The 18,528-nt window shown below is 40.2% G+C and overlaps 2 protein-coding genes and 1 non-coding gene across 3 annotated transcripts; all 3 read left to right on the top strand.

Annotated features, from left to right (window-relative positions):
* The first annotated feature begins 404 nt into the window (after positions 1-404).
* coro1b (coronin, actin binding protein, 1B) lies at positions 405-10,948 on the top strand. Its single transcript, XM_063470007.1, has 12 exons — positions 405-563; positions 692-841; positions 3,332-3,537; positions 3,733-3,855; positions 5,606-5,735; positions 7,847-8,028; positions 8,149-8,268; positions 8,403-8,507; positions 8,612-8,757; positions 8,895-8,952; positions 9,036-9,374; positions 9,468-10,948. The coding sequence occupies exons 3-12, from the start codon at positions 3,334-3,336 to the stop codon at positions 9,588-9,590; spliced, it is 1,530 nt and encodes a 509-aa protein (XP_063326077.1). The 5' UTR covers positions 405-563; positions 692-841; positions 3,332-3,333; the 3' UTR covers positions 9,591-10,948.
* Positions 10,949-13,318: 2,370 nt separating this feature from the next.
* si:ch211-119e14.1 (retrotransposon-like protein 1) lies at positions 13,319-18,300 on the top strand. The gene is made up of 4 exons (XM_063470006.1): positions 13,319-13,776; positions 14,167-14,264; positions 14,608-14,770; positions 16,285-18,300. Exon 4 carries the CDS (start codon positions 16,287-16,289, stop codon positions 16,896-16,898), a length of 612 nt encoding a protein of 203 aa, XP_063326076.1. The 5' UTR covers positions 13,319-13,776; positions 14,167-14,264; positions 14,608-14,770; positions 16,285-16,286; the 3' UTR covers positions 16,899-18,300.
* Positions 17,777-17,848, top strand: trnaa-cgc (transfer RNA alanine (anticodon CGC)). Its single transcript has one exon. It is a non-coding gene; the product is annotated as a tRNA-Ala (tRNA).
* Positions 18,301-18,528: the final 228 nt, after the last annotated feature.

The following is an 18,528-nucleotide window of genomic DNA, read 5'->3' as shown; positions in this document are numbered from 1 at the left end:
CAAAATGTTTTAAAATTGTTAATTGTCATCATTATCATTTCAAATCATCTTCATTTAAATTTGAGTTCAGATATCAGTTTGGGAACACGCATAAATCCTCCGAGAAACAGTAGATTAGGTTTTGAAGCCCCAAAATTGATAAATTACTCCACATTTAAAGCCCTAATTAAAAATTAAGTGCTTAAATGCTAATGGCTTCAATTGAGGTTTGCTGATAGTTTGAGCTAACAGCGCAATAGTGGTCTGTTTTCCGTTTTTAGGTCTAATACGCTCGTCCCTTGGTGTTTTTATGTATGCTCTTAAGGTGAGTATAAACAGTACATATCCGGTCTGGCCGACGGGAATGTAGACGTAGACGGAGGATATCTCTCTTTACTCCTGCGTGTCTTTGACACATCCTGCCTTGAGCGGAAGTGTCTGGGATTCTGCTCGAGTCGTCGCTCCAAAACAGTCGTTTGTAAAGGGAGACGGGGACAAGCGGTGTCCGCATCTCTCCCTCCACCATCACCGGCAGCCGGGCTCTTTTTAGCGTGGCTTTATGAGCGCGGGACATGCTCTGTCAGGTTAGACCTCTGCCACAGCAGACAGGCGCAATTCCTAGCAAACTAACAAGAAGACAGCTGAGAATTGGATTAATAAATAAATAAATAAATCGGATTTCCCCCCTCTAATGAACACGTTTTTGTTATAGGTCTGCGCAATCTACGTGAACGCTTGTCTGGACACAGGAGAGGATTAAGTTACTGCTGCTGGCGGCGGATTATTTTATTGGCCTCCTCTTCTCACGCCCGAGTCTTTGGTGATCCTTCTTCCAATTAGAGAGGTCTCTCAAAAACCGCAGGTATGTGCGCTTTTGGACTGGAAAATAATAACGCGAGATGTGTCATTGTGAGATTACCTAAAACGGGTCCTTTGTTGCTCATGCCTGCATTTGTTTCTTTGCAAAAAAGAAGAAAAAAACAACAATTGCTGTCTCCTCACCTCCTATTGTGAGCAGACAATGGGAAGACAGAGAAATGGTGCAAGGATGCTGCATATTTACTAAATGGGTATATATAAAAACGAACATTATCGTGCAGTAAGATCGCGCTGTTTAATAACACAGGTTTAAACGCAGACTGGACGTAGTGGACTCCAGCAAACTGGATTTGGGGCGGTTTCATCCTCACGCTGGAGCCCTCTGTAGGCTTAATACCTGCTGATATGCAGTTTGCTTTGACCATTGGTATATGGCATATAGAGTTACTGCCTCCTCTCACAGCAGCTATGACTGCCCAACCCCCTTCTCCTCCCTGCACGGCATGTTTTGGTTTCAGGCGGATCATGCCCTTTTGTCCACTGAAGCCTGACTGTACTTTTCAGGGCAGGCTCCCAGTATGAAAGAATTTGCCCGCTGCCCTGGCCACTTTTTTGTTTGTTGGTCTTTTTCACTGACCATATGAAGATGGTGAGGATTTACTAAATCAGCTGTACAGCAACAATGGTTTTAGTGCAGAGTTTGGGGATTCAAAAGATTAAGACTACAGTTTTAATAAAGCATGCATACTCAGTCTGTTTTTATTTCTATACAATTCCAAATATTTTCCCCATCCCAAGTGGGAAAGTGTAACTAAGTGTTTCTTGGTAACTCATAAAAGCCAAAAGAATCTGTTTTCTTATGTGACAATCATCTTAAAAAAACAGGATCTTTATTTTTAAGTTTTAACACTTTATTGTCATTGCACATTCATTAGTTGTAGTGCTTGTCCCACATTTGTGCGAAAAGAGAGCCAAGCAAATCACAGTAAATAAATACCATATATACAGAATAAAATATATATGATATATGCAGAAAATTAAATATGCAATATGCACAGCATTATATTTTTGGAGGTATATGGTGGGGTATTATAATTGTCCATTTAATTGTCCTAAATATGGAAAATGCTTATTATTTTCACTGGAGCCTGAATTATATATTGCTGAGAGCTGATATCAGATATTTGCTGATATATCAGTATCAACATTTATATCAGGCCATAAATGAAAATTTAAAAAGTAAAGAAGAGATGGGAGAAACACCCTTCAACCGTGCTATGAGTGCTGATGTTGCCTAGTTTGTCCACCAGTGGGTGGGCACTCTACAGCTTAACTAGAAGTGAAAACACAAAAACGGTAAAGTACTTACTGACTATATACAAAAGAATATTTTGAAACTATTGTGATCTTATCAAGGACCAATAATATTATCGGTATGTGTATCGTTCTTAAAAATCCTATAACAGTCAAGGTTTATTTTCCGTCATAAAATATACTGAAAAATGGAGATCTGAGTAGATAAAGAAGACATGTATGGTTGCTTGTTTGAGTTAACCTGCATTTTAAATAAGATATAGTCCTTTTTAAAAGGTTACAATATTTCATTTTAGCCATATTTTACTGGGAAAAATATCATTTTTTTCACAGTCCAAATAGGGCTGTGCGATATGACAAAAATCTCATGTCCCGATATAAGACATTTATCGTCCCGACAACGATATAAATCACAAAAATGTAATATTTTCTGTAAATTCTGTGAATCTCGGGCAACTCGACTTGCGTTTAGTTTTTCCAGCTGGGCGTCCTTTACCTGGATTCGAGTGTTTTAACCGATGCATGAAACTATACATTTTTAGACATAAGTTGTAACGGCCACCATTTTCTCTGAAAGTTTGAGTCTAAGGTTTATTTTTTACCACCTGGCGGCTCTTTTTTTGCTTCTCATCCGTAAACTCTCTGCATACTCTTTCATGTGATTCAGTTTATTTTGAAAAGTCTCAACAGGATCTTGAGCTTTATTGTGAAAGGTTTACGTGGAAAACAAACAAGCGGACAGCGGAGCAACGCGACGGTTTTACCGTTATTGTTGCTAAGGAAAACAAGTAAAAACAGGCTCTTGTCCGCCCATAGTGTGGTTATATTAAATATAAGAGAAAGAGAGAACTTTAAGAAATTAATATAGCCACTACAGTGACCGTCAAAACGATGAAAAATATTGCTGTAAACAGTTTATTTTACGACACCACGAAGCAAACGATAGCATAATAGGAAACGATAGACGTTTTTAAATCGTCATCCGATATATATCGTTATATCGAACAGCCCTAAGTCCAAATGATTAAACCAGAATTTCTTTTTCAAGCTTATTAGCTGTTTGGTTAATAATTATCCTGCTTATTTGATTACTGTTTGCTGACAGAAGCTTTTTACTTTTCAGCTGATGAGTTAATAATTTACTGTCATTCAGCAGCATCTGTCCATTTAAGGTTGCTGAATTGTAACTGTTTCCTCTGTGTAATCTTAATCTCCTCAGGTATGTCTTTCCGGCGAGGTGTAGTCAGGCAGAGCAAATTCCGCCATGTTTTCGCCCAGGCGTGGAAAGCCGAGCACTGCATCGATGATGTCAGAGTGTCCCGGGTGACGTGGGACAGTCCACTCTGTGCAGTCAACCCCAAATTCATTGCTGTTATCATTGAAGCGGGTGGAGGAGGGGCCTTCCTCGTGGTTCCAATCAGCAAGGTTCAATCTCCTACATTACAGAGTATTAGATAAACAGTAGATCGATGTTTCTTCCACTCTCCTACTAAAAGCATTATGTCACCAACTTTTTAACAGCCTGCTGCATGCCTGACTAAAGTACTTTCTACACTTACGAGACCATTAGCAGGATTGGATAATGCGTTAATGGTTGAAACGTTCTGTTTTTCTCTACAGAGTGGAAGAATCGACCAGTCCTGTCCCACGGTCTGTGGTCATGCAGCACCAGTGCTGGACATCCAGTGGAGTCCTCATGATGACAATGTCATTGCAAGTGCCTCAGAAGATTGCACGGTGAAGGTAAAATTTTCAAACCTTGTAGAAATTCTGTGCTGGTGGTTTGTGGTCAAGTTATCTGTAATCTGACGTCTGTAGGCATCAAACCCGCCGCAACCTTAACCCACTAAAGCTGTGCTGGTCCTTCTTCTGCTGCTAATGAAAACACATCAGACTTCAGGGTGCAGACCTTGAGTGTGCTTCAAGCTACTATAATAATTAACATGGATGTTACTACAATAACCTGTGTATTTAACACTTTCTTTATCATATTGTATGACTTAATTTTACTTATAATTGTAAAAGTATGTCAGTAGAATTCAGCTGAGAAGGTCTTTGGTCCCCTGGGTCCGTCCATAATGCCAGTGCTGGTGTGAATACAAAACATATGAGGGTTTCCTGTAGTGTGTGGCATGGGGACAGAGGTCGTGTCATTTCTGAGGTTAGGTTGGAGCCTGGATCAACACTTTAGGTGCTTTGTCAAGTCATCCAAGAAATTCCAGAGCTTTTTTTTTTTTTAAACAGTGATTGTTCAGCTGAAGGAGACGACTGCCAGGGGTGTGTGCTTGGTTTGCAGCAGTTTTTAGGTGTAGGTAATATTGTTTCTCTGATCACAGCTGTGTAAACTTACGGCGAGGTCTCCGTAAAACAAGTTGGCATTCCTCAGCTGTTAGACACGGTTGGTCGAGGAGTGGGGTTAAAAGAATGTCACTGACTCCAGATAAATGATTGACGAGCACCCATAGTCTTTTCTTCAGGCACACCTTACCATTTTTTAACAGAAAGTAAATCACTCTTGATACTACCGAAAAGCTATACTGGGATGTAGATACTGTTTTTAAAAAATACATATATATTAACTAATAAAAATTTGAAATGTTGAAAGAGAACCTAAATGCACATTTAGTTGATATTGATAATTAAGGCCAGTGAAATGCTACGATTGACACCAAACCCAAATGTGAAACTAAAGCCAACGCAAGCTGGCTTAACTTAGCACAAACACTAAGTGGGTAGTAGCTAGGCTAGCTCTGACCAAACGTAACAAATTAAGCTATGGAGCTACTTAAAAGGTCACTTCCTAAAATGTTAGAGCTTTTTTAATCTTTTAAAAGGTGTATTGTGCAGGACTAGCTAAGCTGGCTGTTTTTTTCCTTCTAACAGCCTTACTATTAAACAAAGCCAATCATGTCTTGGCTGTAGCTTTATATTTAACAGGTAAAAATAAATGTGGTATTGAGTAAATTTGGATGAAGAAATGATGATGTACTCCAAGTGCTGTCAGCGTTAATGCGTGGATTGCCGTGTGCGTGGGGCTGCACGGCGTCAACACGTTAGCACGGTTAGATCGTTAACGTGTTAGCGCCATGCAGCCCAATGCACTTGCTAACAGAGATTTGCCACGTTATTGCGGTTGTGGCGTTACAGTCATTTTAACGAGATTAATGCTGACAGCACTTATCTATCTATCTATCTATCTATCTATCTATCTATCTATCTATCTATCTATATGTACACAAAGGTGTATAAACCGCCAATAAAATAACCAATCTAAATCTTATATACAGAAAATACAGAAATGCAGAAATGGATACCACAGAGTGTGCATAAATTGCTGTTGCTGTCTAGCAGTGTGAAGCAGTGTGACAGTTCAACTGTTTAGGAGGGAGATGGTGAGGGGAAGGAAGGCTCTGATAGCAGTAAGGCTAATAATATGTCAGGAAAACTGTAAAAATTATACGACACACATATATATGTCTGCTTTATGTTGAAGGTGTGGCAGATCCCAGATGGTGGGCTCACAAGTCCAATGACTGATGCCACTGTGACCCTTGAGGGACACAGTAAACGAGTGGGACTCCTGGCTTGGCACCCAACTGCCTTCAATATCCTCCTAACTGCAGGTAGGACCATCTGTAGCATTGTAGTGCTCTCATTGTTCTCCTATAACCAAACATGGTTCACATCTGTGGAAAATAACAGTGATAACTGGCTATGACTGGTGTGTTTTTTAAGTGTGTTGTGTAGAGAACATGGTCTAAACATTAAACTGCGCCACTGTGGAAGCAGGCTGGTGTAGTTTGTATGTTGCTTTACATATATTTCCATAAAAAAGTGATCTAAAACAAAGGGCTTGTGTTTGCACACTGGAAATGTATTGTACTTGAGTTTTATATGGTGAATTAAGGTAACCTTTGCCTTGTAATAAACATCCAGGGATCATTTTACCTTTTAACAAACTCCAAATATGGTGACAGTGAAACTTGAGGCGTAGCTTCCCCGTGCTAAACATTCCTCATTATCCAGATAAAAGTGACATACACCCGTCCATTTGTAAACAGTGAGAGTTGAGGAGCAGCTCCTGTCTTACTGTGTTGGTGTTCAGTGACAGCCAGTTCAAATACTGCTGCATAATACAAGTACGGAGTAGGATTTCCCTCCTCAGCAATTCACAGCATGTGATTAACCTGAAAAATAATTACACTTTGCTGAAAAGCTGCCAGAGCTGGTTTCCATTGGAAATGTAGCCTACGCAAAGGAGGCACTACTATACGCACAAGCACATAAAGTAATGTTTGGCCTGCGGGATCCTCATGGCAGTGTAAGAATGTAAGATACCCACTTATGTTAATGCATACTGAGAAGAGTGCATATTGTTCACGCTGCATTATTTTACCACCAGCCTTTTTAAGCAGCTCTGCAGGCGTTGTTGCTCCTCAGTATAAGTTAGAGTTAGCGACAAGAAAGGCAACACAACAACACAGTTATACTGTGCTAAATTTCCATAATAGAGTGAGATTAGAATTGTATTCAATGATATAACATTTTCAAATCACTCACATTAACTGCTGGTATCGTGATATAGCATCAAATACAGTGTATTATGTTATCTGTGTACAGTTATCATAATTATTTGATTCTTGATCGTGTCAGTGAAGTGGCGAAGTGACTCTGTTAATTGTTCACTTTGTCATATTCCTTTTGGGATCCACTGCAAGGACTCAATCAATTAAATAACATTGATAGGGGAAACATGTTTAAGTGCAACTGCTTGTTTAAATAAACATCAATATTTGCTATCATTAATTGTACTGTAAAGGGGAATTAATAAAAAAAGAATATTGAGGTACTGACATCATGTCACAGATCGACTCCCAGCAAACAGCTTCGCTGCTCTCACTCCATTTCAATTAAAATATTGACCTGAAGTGCAAGGAATCGACTCGTCTTTCCACTCTAGCTACATCTTCTTTAAACTAACAACACAAATAAATGAATGTTTTATGTGAAAGATCAACAACGACTTGTTCAAAATGGAAATGATGTGATTGTTTGTGACATTGCCGCTGATCGAGAAAAGTAAGCAAGACGGATTCAACCATTTATAGGACACACTCCATGTACGACACATGTATTTAGAAGTTGAGACTTGATGCAGAACATATCAGGGAGAAGGCAGAAAAGCCCAGTTTGGAATCACAGAGCGAGCCGTGATACAATACGCTGAAAACGGCACAGGTGGTGTTTCGATTAAGCGACTTTAAACTATCGGGGAATTCCTTTAAAGATGCAAAAGGGATTTGTTCACTGCATTGTGCTATTGTGTGTGTATTGTCATTATTATTCAGTTTTAATGTGGCAGATCAGTTAATACTTTGGCTTCTTTGCTTCTCTCACCGCGAGTTTACTTTACCAATATTTACTTTGATAAAGTTAATGACATACTGAGGTAGTGTGTGTAGGTAGTATCTGTCACAGGGCTGACACAGAGACAGACATCCATTCACACTGCTGTTCAATTTAGCATCGCCCTAACCTGTTTTTATTATAGATTGATATACGGTGTCATAATACATTCATAATACACCTGTCACTTTCTCAAGACGAACAAGAAAAGCAAATGAATTTATATGAACATCTGCAACATCTGCATCTGTTTATCCTCACATCCCTGCCCTGTACAATTTCAGGCTTCACGCCCTCTTCCTTGGATGTTGTCTTTCCCTCTCTGTAGGCTGTGATAATGTGATCTGCGTGTGGAACGTGGGCACGGGGGAGCTAGTGTACCAGCTTGATGACGGCCACCCAGACTTGATCTACAGTGTCAGCTGGAACAAGGACGGCAGTGCGATATGTACCGTCTGCAAGGACAAAGCCCTGCGCGTCATCGATCCGCGAAGAGGCGCCGTCCTCAAGGTGATTTCACATTCATGCTGTCCGTGAAGATGTGAGCAAAGCGTGGAGCGCGGCTCAGCTCTCATTTCTGGTATAGCGCATTAGTGATGGCTCTTGATCAGCTTGTGACTGCTTTCCTAGGTCAGAGAGAAAGTCCATGATGGTACCAGGCCCATGAGAGCAGTGTTCCTCTCTGATGGAAAAATCCTGACGACAGGCTTCAGCCGTATGAGCGAGAGGCAGCTGGCTTTGTGGGATACTGTAAGTTTCTTGTTAGACATGTGGTCTAATGCAGGTGAACTGAATTTTACACATGGAAAAGGTTTGAGACACAAAAACATGTGTGATTGTTAGAGTAGGCATTCTAGTGATGTGAAAATGCTTTTATCTTACAGAAAGACCTCTCAGAGCCAATGGTAATACAGGAAATGGATACGAGTAATGGAGTTCTGCTGCCCTTTTATGACCCCGACACAAACATGGTCTACCTGTGTGGGAAGGTGAAGCCTTGGCATCATGTGGCAAATAGAAATTTATCTTGTTGTATGCAGCATTAATCATCGTGATTGTTTTGTTTTTTTGTTTTTAATCTCATGGCTTTCAGGGGGACTGCACCATCCGATACTTTGAAGTGACTGATGAATCACCGTACGTTCACTTCCTCAGCTTATACAGCAGCAAAGAACCTCAGAGGGGTGCAGGCTTTCTGAGTAAAAGAGGTGTGGATGTCAATAAGTGTGAAATTGCCAGGTAAGAACAGTATGCGTACCCGTAACTAGTAAAAACTACAATACACAGCTACTTCAGGAACTGACCAGTCTCCTAAAAGTGGGAAAGAATAATGCAGAATAACGTCAGACGGGACTTTCTCCTTGCTTTTTTGGCAGGTTTTATAAGCTTCATGAGAGGAAGGTGGAACCCATTTCTATGACTGTACCACGAAAAGTAAGGCACACACATACTTTAAAAGTGGACTTTATGAACTGCCTTTTTTAAGAGCTAATGAAGTTTCCATATTTCCTCTCCAGTCAGATCTGTTCCAGGGAGACCTTTACCCAGACACAGCCGGCCTGGAGCCAGCCCTCCTGGCTGACGAATGGATCGCGGGGCAGGACGCGCCACCGCTGCTGGTCTCCCTGAGTGGTGGCTACACAGCTCCTCCATCCAAACACAGAGACACTCTCAGAAGCAAGCCCAAGCTCGTCTCTCAGGACTCTGGGACCGGGGCCGTCCCACCTTCCGCAGGGAACGTAGCAGCTCCCACGTCCACGCCTACCTCTGCCGCCAAGGAGACAGAAGAAGAGACGCCACAGCCGACAGCGGCCACGAGGGAGACGGATGGAAACGGCGATAGGCCAAAGAGAGAGGTCGGTCAGTAGCAAGTGAGATGCTGATTTAAGATTTTTTGAAGCTATTTTTGACTTGTTTGTTTCTCTCTCTCTCTCTCTCTCTTCTTTCAGGATGACGTGTTGAGCGAGCTGTTAGCAGAAATGAAAGCTCTGCGGGCCGTCGTGCTTGCTCAGAATCAGAGAATTGAGTTGCTGGAGAGGCAGCTAGCACGGATTGAAGATGGGGATGTATGAGCAAGCGGAAGATTCACTACATTCAGATGGCTTTTTTTTTTTTTCCTTAAATCCATAGACCATAGCCTTACTAGAGTCAACAGTACCTTAAGCAGTGTGGGCTGAAGAATGTAGTGTAGAGCAGCAACTAATTGTGAATAAATAGGAGCTTACGGCTATTGTTTCCAAGACCACAATATGTGGGTGACAACTGGGTTAAGGATATCGTTGCCGCTGTGTGACGGTGCATATAATGCAGTTTTGATCTTTGCTTTAATTTCGAAGCACCCCAAAGGAGTTGCATCGGCACAGTTGCCTCAATTTGACGCACAAAGTTGTGTTGAAAAGGATTATATTGGAGCTAATGAAGGCTGACAGTCTATAGCAAAGCTATTAAGTACCTCCTGTACGTTTTTCTCTCTCTGACGCACTAACAAACGTAACCATTAGGGCTATTTAATCAGGTAGATTAAGCTGCTAAACTGTGATGTCATATCAAACCCCCAGTTGTTATCTCACTGCGTGACTCGTGCTTTGTTTTACTACTTCATAATAGAACACCACGTGTAAAGTTAACTGTCCTCGGCAGCGAGAGCTGTGTGAATGATGGCCGATGAGAGCGTAGCTGAATATTTATGTGTATTCGTAGCTGTGTGTAGTGTTTGTAGTCAGTGAGAAGGTGACACTTGTGATTTTGTACCTCATGTTGTCAGACGAGAACAGCGTAAAGATAACACTATGTTACACTGTAACCTGTCATAAACACAACACAGAATTACTGTTTTTTCTTTTCTTTTTTAAACACGCGGAAATGCTGCAGTGTCACACGACCACTCGAGAACCAATCAGGATCTGAGCAGCAAATGTCACATTTTTTTAGTTGTTGCTTCCAATGATATGAAAGACCTGCAGAGTGGGCATGGGATGGGAACCTTTCTTTTTTGTTCTTTTAAATATTCAACCTTACACTACAGTGACCGTGCAGCTAAGTCTGACTAAACTGTTCCAAATCTATTCCAGATTGCAGATCAGATTTGGTAGCAGCAAGAAAAAGGTTCAAGTGTGGAGGCTTTTCTACGTTTTTGCGCTTGTATTTGTGTTGATGAAAAAGCACTTTTAGATTTATTTTTTGTGTAGTTTTGTGTTTTTTGCTATTACATTTGACATTTACATTTAGAGGCATTAATCTGTTATTAATCTGCTCTTCTTACAAATGTAGAATAACATTGGTACATTCCACATAAAGACTACCCCTTTATTACTTTATTTATTTCTTTATGCACTGATGTAACATTGACTGTAAAAAAAAGAAAAGAAAAAAGTAGCAGTTTTAATCAGACTACATTGTGGAAGTTCAATAAACATTAATTCTTACTTTATGTGAATTGGCCTTTTTCCTATGAAGTAGTCAGATCACGGTGTGTATGTGTGATCACATTCTACCTAGGATATACTGGGAATTTCCCACAAAACCAACAGAGAGTGGTCTGAAAATGAGAAAATTCTGAATGAGCAGCAGTTCTGTGGGTGAAAATGTCAGAGGAGAATGGCCAGACTTCTTTGAGCTGTAGGCAACAGTAGCTCAAATTACCACTCATTGCAACCAAAGTATGCAGGAGAGTGTCTCTGAATGCACAACACATTGAACTTCGAAGCAGGTGGGTTATAGTAGCAGAAGACCACACTGAGTGACACTTCCTGTCAGCTAAGAACAGGAAACTGAGGCTTACAGCTTACACAGACCAAAGTTGGACAGAAGACTGGAAAAATGTTGCCGGATATTATGAGTCTCGATTTCTACTGCAGCATTCAGATGCTAGTGTTTTAGCATAAACAGCGTGACAGCTCCCTTGTTTCAACAGTTCTGTTTGGGATATTTTCTTACCGCACTTTGGGTTCCTTAGCACCAACCAGGCATCGTTACAGTGCACCCATCTTCTGCCTAGTACACTATCCCTAGTGGGATAACGCACTATTTCACAAAGCTCAAATGACCTCAGACTGGTTTCTTGAACATGACAGTGAGTTCAATGTACTCAGATGGCTTCCACAGTCTTTAAATCTCAATTCAACAGAACACCTTTGAGATGTGTTCTCAAAGGTTTCAAGGTGGCATGTTCCACCCTAAAATGATCCCTTGCCACCCTAAGTGCCACCCTAGTTTTGCATATGACAGTGTTGTTTATTAAAATAAGACAGCATTAACACTTTGAGCCTAGCTACAGTTAACCCTGAATACACATTCTAAAACTGAATATATTGCATAGTGTTACCCCCCTCCCACCCACCGTTAACAAATGGTTCAGCCCATAGCACAGACCGGCTTTTTTTCTTGTTGTCAGTAGCAAGTGATGCCTATGATTGTGCCAGAGCACATTTTAAATCAACACCATGGTCATTTCAGATTTTACACACAAGAAACAGTGTGAAACTTAAGTTAGACTTGTGTTTGTGAATGAGCCGCCCCATGGTGTGTATACTTAATCCATTTGAATCATTTTAACCATATGTAACACCTGCATATGTGTGTGTGTGTGTGTGTGTGTGTGTGTGTGTGTGTGTGTGTGTGTGTGTTTTTAAAGGCTTTGATTTTGCCGCCCCATTTGATTTCCATGCCACCCTAAGAAAGTTTCTCTAGATCCACCCCTGACACAAGATGAACATCAAGGACCAAAATCTGTGAGGAATGTTTCCAGCACCTTGATGAATATGTGCCATGAAGAATTAAAGCAGTTCTCAATGCAAAAAGGGGGTCCAATCCAGTGTTAGCAAGGTGTACCTAATAAATGGCCAAGAGACTATGGTATTTGGGTTTGGTAACCGTGCGATCACCTGCTGCTGTGTGCATTTAAGCAGATGCACAAAACACAAACAAAACACTTTAACATGTTGTACTTGACTGCTCGTCAGGTCAATTAAAATTCCTCACACCCAGCAAAGGCCATTTTATCTGATTTGTACTAGATAGCAGCTGGAGGCTTGTTAGAAAGGCTTATAACAACAATAAAAAGAATAACAGAACAACCTGTGATCTTTTTAGAATGAAAATCAAACCCAATCAACCATGCAAAAGCCTAAAAAGAGGCCACCCAGTTCCTCCTCTCATGTCAGCGTGAAAGTAACAATGTTGAGCTTTAGTACCATTCTGAAACGCAACAGCTCAAAGTGTTAATAACCCAAGGTTAGAACAGTAGATCACTGAATTATGTAAACAACACAAGAGTGCTTAACCCCCCCCCCCCCCCCCCCCCCCCCCCCCCGCCCCCTCAAAAAATCCAAAACAACAGAGTTATGATTATAGTTGTATAGATATGGATTTTCAGGGTTAACGGCCAAAAAATATCAGGTGCATAATAAGATAGAAAGATAATAGAAAAGTGAAATAGGAAACAGATGTAGGCTGGCTTTAGAGTGTAGTACAGTGCAGTATTACTGTACAGATTTGGTTTAGCTGTCTTTGTTGGGTGTAGGGGCTGTGGAAGGCAGGCCGGTGGTGCAAAAACAGGATGTGGCAGACTGGTTTCATATTCAGCACAGCTTTTTGAACATGATGCACTCTTTTGATAGGTTCAGATATCACTGTTGTAATATGTAATTAAGGCCTTCGTTTGGGGGTTGATTAAAAAGAAATATAGATCAGGGTTTAGCTCTTAGGCTGCCTTCGGGTTCATGTACACCACCAGACTTGTTTTGTTGGTTTATATGTCCAATAAAGCAAAACCAAACCAAAATAACAAACTTCCAATCGAAAAAAAAAAGTAAAACTATATATATAAGTTCATTCACAGGCCTGTGTAACAAGTAATGAGACATGCATGTTCTCGACGTGTACTTCACAGACTTCACACCTGCAGTTTTCAAGTGACTTGTCAACCCTGCAAGGAACAAATTCAAATTTGCACCTTCCTCTTTCCATAAATAATTGTGCGTTTTCTTATCTGTGCTCTTCACCACACCCCGTCAAAGTCTGTCTTTAATCTCTGCTCTCACCGCCTCCTCGGAGGGCTTCAGCGAGCACTTTCTGCATCACATGTCATGCATCACCCCCCTGCTGTCTCGCTCTCTCACTTTTTTTCTTCTTCTTCTTTTTCTTCTCAGCGCGAACGCTGTTGCACTTGTTCTAACACACCCTAAATGACACAAGTCAGCCTCTTTGCCATTCTTCGCTCTCCAGCAACACAAACAGTATCTCTCACTCACAACTTTGGTAAGTTTTTCGGGTTTTTTTTAAAAATTTCCTTCCTGTTTTTCTCTTAAGCTTATTTTTGCTGCGCACATCTTTTACACTGAAACTGCTTTGTCTGCTTTTCCCCTGTTGTGATTTTTAATACTTTGGATTTTGAAGTACTTGAAGCATTTATTTAATCTATGCTAAGCTACATGTGAGGTACAATTACAACACTTCAGGCAATAATTTGCAACTTAGATCAGTTACTCTGATCCATTTCGGCTTTAATTGCTCTTTCTAAGTGGACCTACTTTAGTTCTTGATTAATTTTGCAATAGTTAATGTCGGCTCTCGGTCTGATGAACGCCGAGTGAAAAAGTTTCCACCCATGGCGGGCTGACTGATGCTGTTCAATTATCATTTTGACAGGAAACCAGCAAACGCTCTGAGCGGTCTGCAAAGCTTCCTGTCATCCCAGTGAACGCAGTAGAGTTTAACAAGGGCAGACTTCCTGTTACATCTCCAGTGTGAGTATGTATATAACTATAACCCGTGAGCCTGTGTTATGTTTTGGTAAAAAATTGATTTAAAAAAACTTTCTAAATTTTAATGTGCAAGGAACACATTTGTATATAGAGAAAAAATTTCAGGTTAACGCTGAGCAATGCATCAATGTTTCCTCACAATTTGGAAAGCTACAATTAATGATGCTTCATCATAAATCGTGCAATATTGTGGACTTGCTGTTCAGATGATAGGGCATTTCAGTAGTACCACTGCCGTTTTTGTGCAGTGTTAAGTGATGTGAACTTCTAGCCATAAGCATGCCTTAACTTTGTCAATTTACCCCTTTTTTAATGTCATGTTTAGATCCTGAGTATAAAATTCACCAATGGATCTCCTGATGACAAGTTCACAGCTGCTTTGAAAGCACCAGGAGTTTGTGACTGTAAAGTTCAGCCTGTAACTGAGACTCCAAACCATCCAAGAATTTTTTTTTTCTTTAATTCAACTGTAACTTCTTCCTAAGGAGGTAATGCACATTTTTAATTACATTTGATTGTAGCAATGTCAGATTTGTGTCATTGCAACGAGTTAAAAGTGGACTGACAATGAGTTCAGAAGCCCTACACAAAGTCAGTGGCAGACTCTCGGTTTCCATTGTTTAAAAGTGCAAAGAGAGAAACAGCTTTCTGCTTTTGTGTTCCCTCAAGTGCATACACTGCATTGTTTTAAGTGACAAGGCACACCCTTGCTAAAATAAACAGTGAAAGCTGCTCTTAAAGGTAAAAATGTACCTATTTTTAGAAGTGCTTGGTTTTTTTGTGTGTGATAAACAGTGTTAATAACTTTCTTGGCAAGAGTTTGATAAAACAAAAATCATATTACTGTCATATGTAGAAATATGAAGATGATGCAGACAGTTAGCTTTGCTAAGCAGTATTGCAAAAAAAACCACACAGCTTTTGTGTTTGAAAAAAGGCCTAAAGCAGCTGTAAATCTTGCTTGCTTGCTATTTCTTTTTTTAATTTGCACCAAAACGCAACTGTCAGATTTAGTTTGTTGTGTCAGAATGATTCTTAGCTGGTGTTCTTGGGACTGAAGCAAACTGTAATGCAGCAGACAACTGAAACAAACTTTCAAAAGTGGATATAAGTGCCAAAAATTGCGTGTTTGTCACTCTAGAATTTTGAAAATTTCTAATTTATGCAATTTGATCGTCATTTTCAGCCGTTTCACTGCAGAATTTCAACTGGTGGATAAAGTTCACAGGTTTGACTCTTTTTGACATTTTTTAACTCATAAATTTGTCAAATTTATGAGTTAAAAAATGTCTTCGGAGCGCCTTTGTAAAATGAAATAATTGCAATGACACAGGTTCATCCAACTTTAAACCACCAGCTAACCTGACAAGCAGTTCTGCACACATTCAGACCCAGAACCTGCTTACTGTGAGGCGATTAATGCGCAGCTATCCGTTACATTGGGTCTCTCATTTAACGAATCAAGCTAGACTATGAAAGGGACAAGGTTAGTTAGTACTTGACCATAGTTTACTCTTGCTAGACCGATCATTCTTTCCACTGCAAGCTCCACCCACAGACACATTTTTAATGCTCACATACAAATCCAGATAAATATATATCACACCTCACACCCTGTTGGCAAGTTATTGATTGAATGCATATGATTTCACATTAAGATCATTCAAAGAGGCAAGGCTTGCTTAAAAAACATTTTACTTGGCTATGTCGACGACCATCTTGAGTTTTCAAATGGATTTTATACATCAGCTTTGCCCCTTGTGTCCACCTGTGACTGATTTCCTTGTACTGCACCCTTCGTACTTAGCTAGTCTATCAGATTTCAGGCTTCAATTAAACGAAATTAGAATAATGTAAAATGTCATTTTTCTAATTTGACTTGGTAAGAATGTAAACAAACACATTTTCTGAAATCCTACATCACCAAAAGATTTATGAAAATGAACTGATTCCCCATGTGTGTTCATACTAATTCTGAACCTCTTCTCTGTCCTTCCTTCAGGAATGGACAGCAAAACTACGGTCCTTGTTGTCATCCTATTAGTCCTCCTTGTTGCGCTCTTTGTACTGTACAAGAAGCTGAACAGGGAGGCTGAAGGGGAATATACAGTCCGACGCATCATCTACAAAGAAGGAGGTCTCAGGGACCAGGCGAGAAGTGCAGCGTTAGCTGTGGGGGCACGTCTTGGGGTCCAGCTGTGGCCTGGAAGTGATGAAGAAGAGGAAGGGGAGGAAATGCAGGAAGTCCAAGATGAAGAAGAACAGGTGGATAGTGGTGGTAGTCAGGGGAGTGACACAGAGGGAGATGAAGAGGAGGAGGACAACGACACGGACCGGTCTGGTAATGCTAAGGAGAAAGAAAGTAATACTTCAAATGATAACTCAAGTATTGGGAGTTCAGAGGCAGGAGAGCAAACCAAACTTAACGATGAGTCTGAGCCAAAGGGAGAGACGGAGGATAAAAGTGAAGAAAAGGAGGAGAAAGTGGGAGAAGAGCAGAGTAAAGCTGAGGCAAGTGGAGGGCCGGGATTGCTGATAGATCTAAAGCAGTTCTCTGGAAGCGCGATCTGGTCTGAAGAAGGTGGTGAGGGTAAAGGTGACGTGACGGCGTTGTGAAAATCAGAAATAATGAATAAGACTGAGGAAACTGCCAAAATCAGGATTTCACAAACACCAGCTTCATCCCCTAAACGTCTCCCCACTGCAAATTCCTTCTATTAGTCTAAAAAAATTAAATTAAATAAAAGATACATGCACCCACCCATTAAACCCAAAGAGCTTTAAACTCTCATGACCTCACTGACCTCGCTTTCCTCTGGTCAAATTTTTTTGATGAATAAAGCAGTTATATAAACATACAGGGGTGCGCTAGATTGTAACTGTAAAGTGTAAAAAACCCCCAATACTTGTCTATACTTTTTTGCTTTAAATGTTTATTTTAATCTACATAAGAAATTGAAAACTGGAAACTTTTTTTTAGTGTTTTCTGTTCTGTTTTTTGTTGTTCTTTATGCCGTTTGTAGAAATAAAAAAAGAGTAGTAATTAAATATAGTGAGAACAAAATAATGTTTTATTTGTTTTAATGAAAAACAAGTGAATGTAACCCGTCAAACTTTAAGTCAACATACATTTTATATGCTGTGTAAATGGTCGAAAATTTAATAAACCACATACTGAAAATACGAATGAATTGTATACTTTAAAAAATATATAAAACATGTAGTAATGCTATCGGCGGAAGCATGTGTACATAGCGTGATCATAGCATGACGAAGCTAAAATTCTTCCGTGTTTTATGTTTTTAGGGTTTTAGAGAAAAAACATGCTAGCGGTAAGCCACAAGTTTCCTGTTGTATGCATTAACCGGAGCAAATACATATAAATAACAATATAACTTTCAATATTAATGTCGTAGTCATACCAAAATCAGCCACAATCGGGGTACAGCCAAAAGTTACAGATAAATCCTCTCCTTGTCGACTGTTCAGCCAATGGGGATGTAGCTCAGTGGTAGAGCGCATGCTTCGCATGTATGAGGTCCCGGGTTCAATCCCCGGCATCTCCAAAGAAATTTTTTTCAACTTTTATTTCCATATAAGTTGTAAATGTGATAAAGTGCAATATTGTCACAGAAGTCACAGAAGAAGAAGTAAAAAATTTAAAGCAATTTAAAGCAATACGGCATAACTATATCCCAAACACCGTCACCTCAATGTGTGCGCGAGGTGAGGTACGTTTGCGATTGGCCCAAAGCAGCCCGTGCTCGAATGTGATTGGACGGTGGATGCCTTGGAGGCGTGGGGGTGTTCATACACGCGAGTGTCAAACATTTATTTTCGCCGGTCCAGTACCTGATAGTTAAGTGAGAGCTGCTCGATGGAGGCATCTTGGATGAGCCAATAAGTAAAGCTAACTCCAAACTTAGTGTACCGAAAATTTATTAGAGCGATTATGTAACACGGACACGGGATTTTACCTCATTCTTACAGTGATATTGGTGGATCAATACTAAACAAACTACTCTACAAAGCAGTGTTTTGTTTTGTTTTTTACAGGACACGATTTAACGGGGTAAATATTAAAAATCAATTTTTTAAAAAGAATCCTCCGTTTTTGGTCTGATTATATATATATATATTTTTTTAAATCTTACAATTTACTATGAAAGTCGGTTCATCACAGTAACCTAGTTCACCACCGCCGCACCACCGTGAGCATCCAAGTTGCATTTTCTCCTCTCACCCA

Source organism: Pelmatolapia mariae, linkage group LG3_W (genome assembly GCF_036321145.2).
Source record: "Pelmatolapia mariae isolate MD_Pm_ZW linkage group LG3_W, Pm_UMD_F_2, whole genome shotgun sequence".
NCBI classification, from domain to species: domain Eukaryota; kingdom Metazoa; phylum Chordata; class Actinopteri; order Cichliformes; family Cichlidae; genus Pelmatolapia; species Pelmatolapia mariae.
This window is presented reverse-complemented; position numbering and strand designations above follow the sequence as displayed.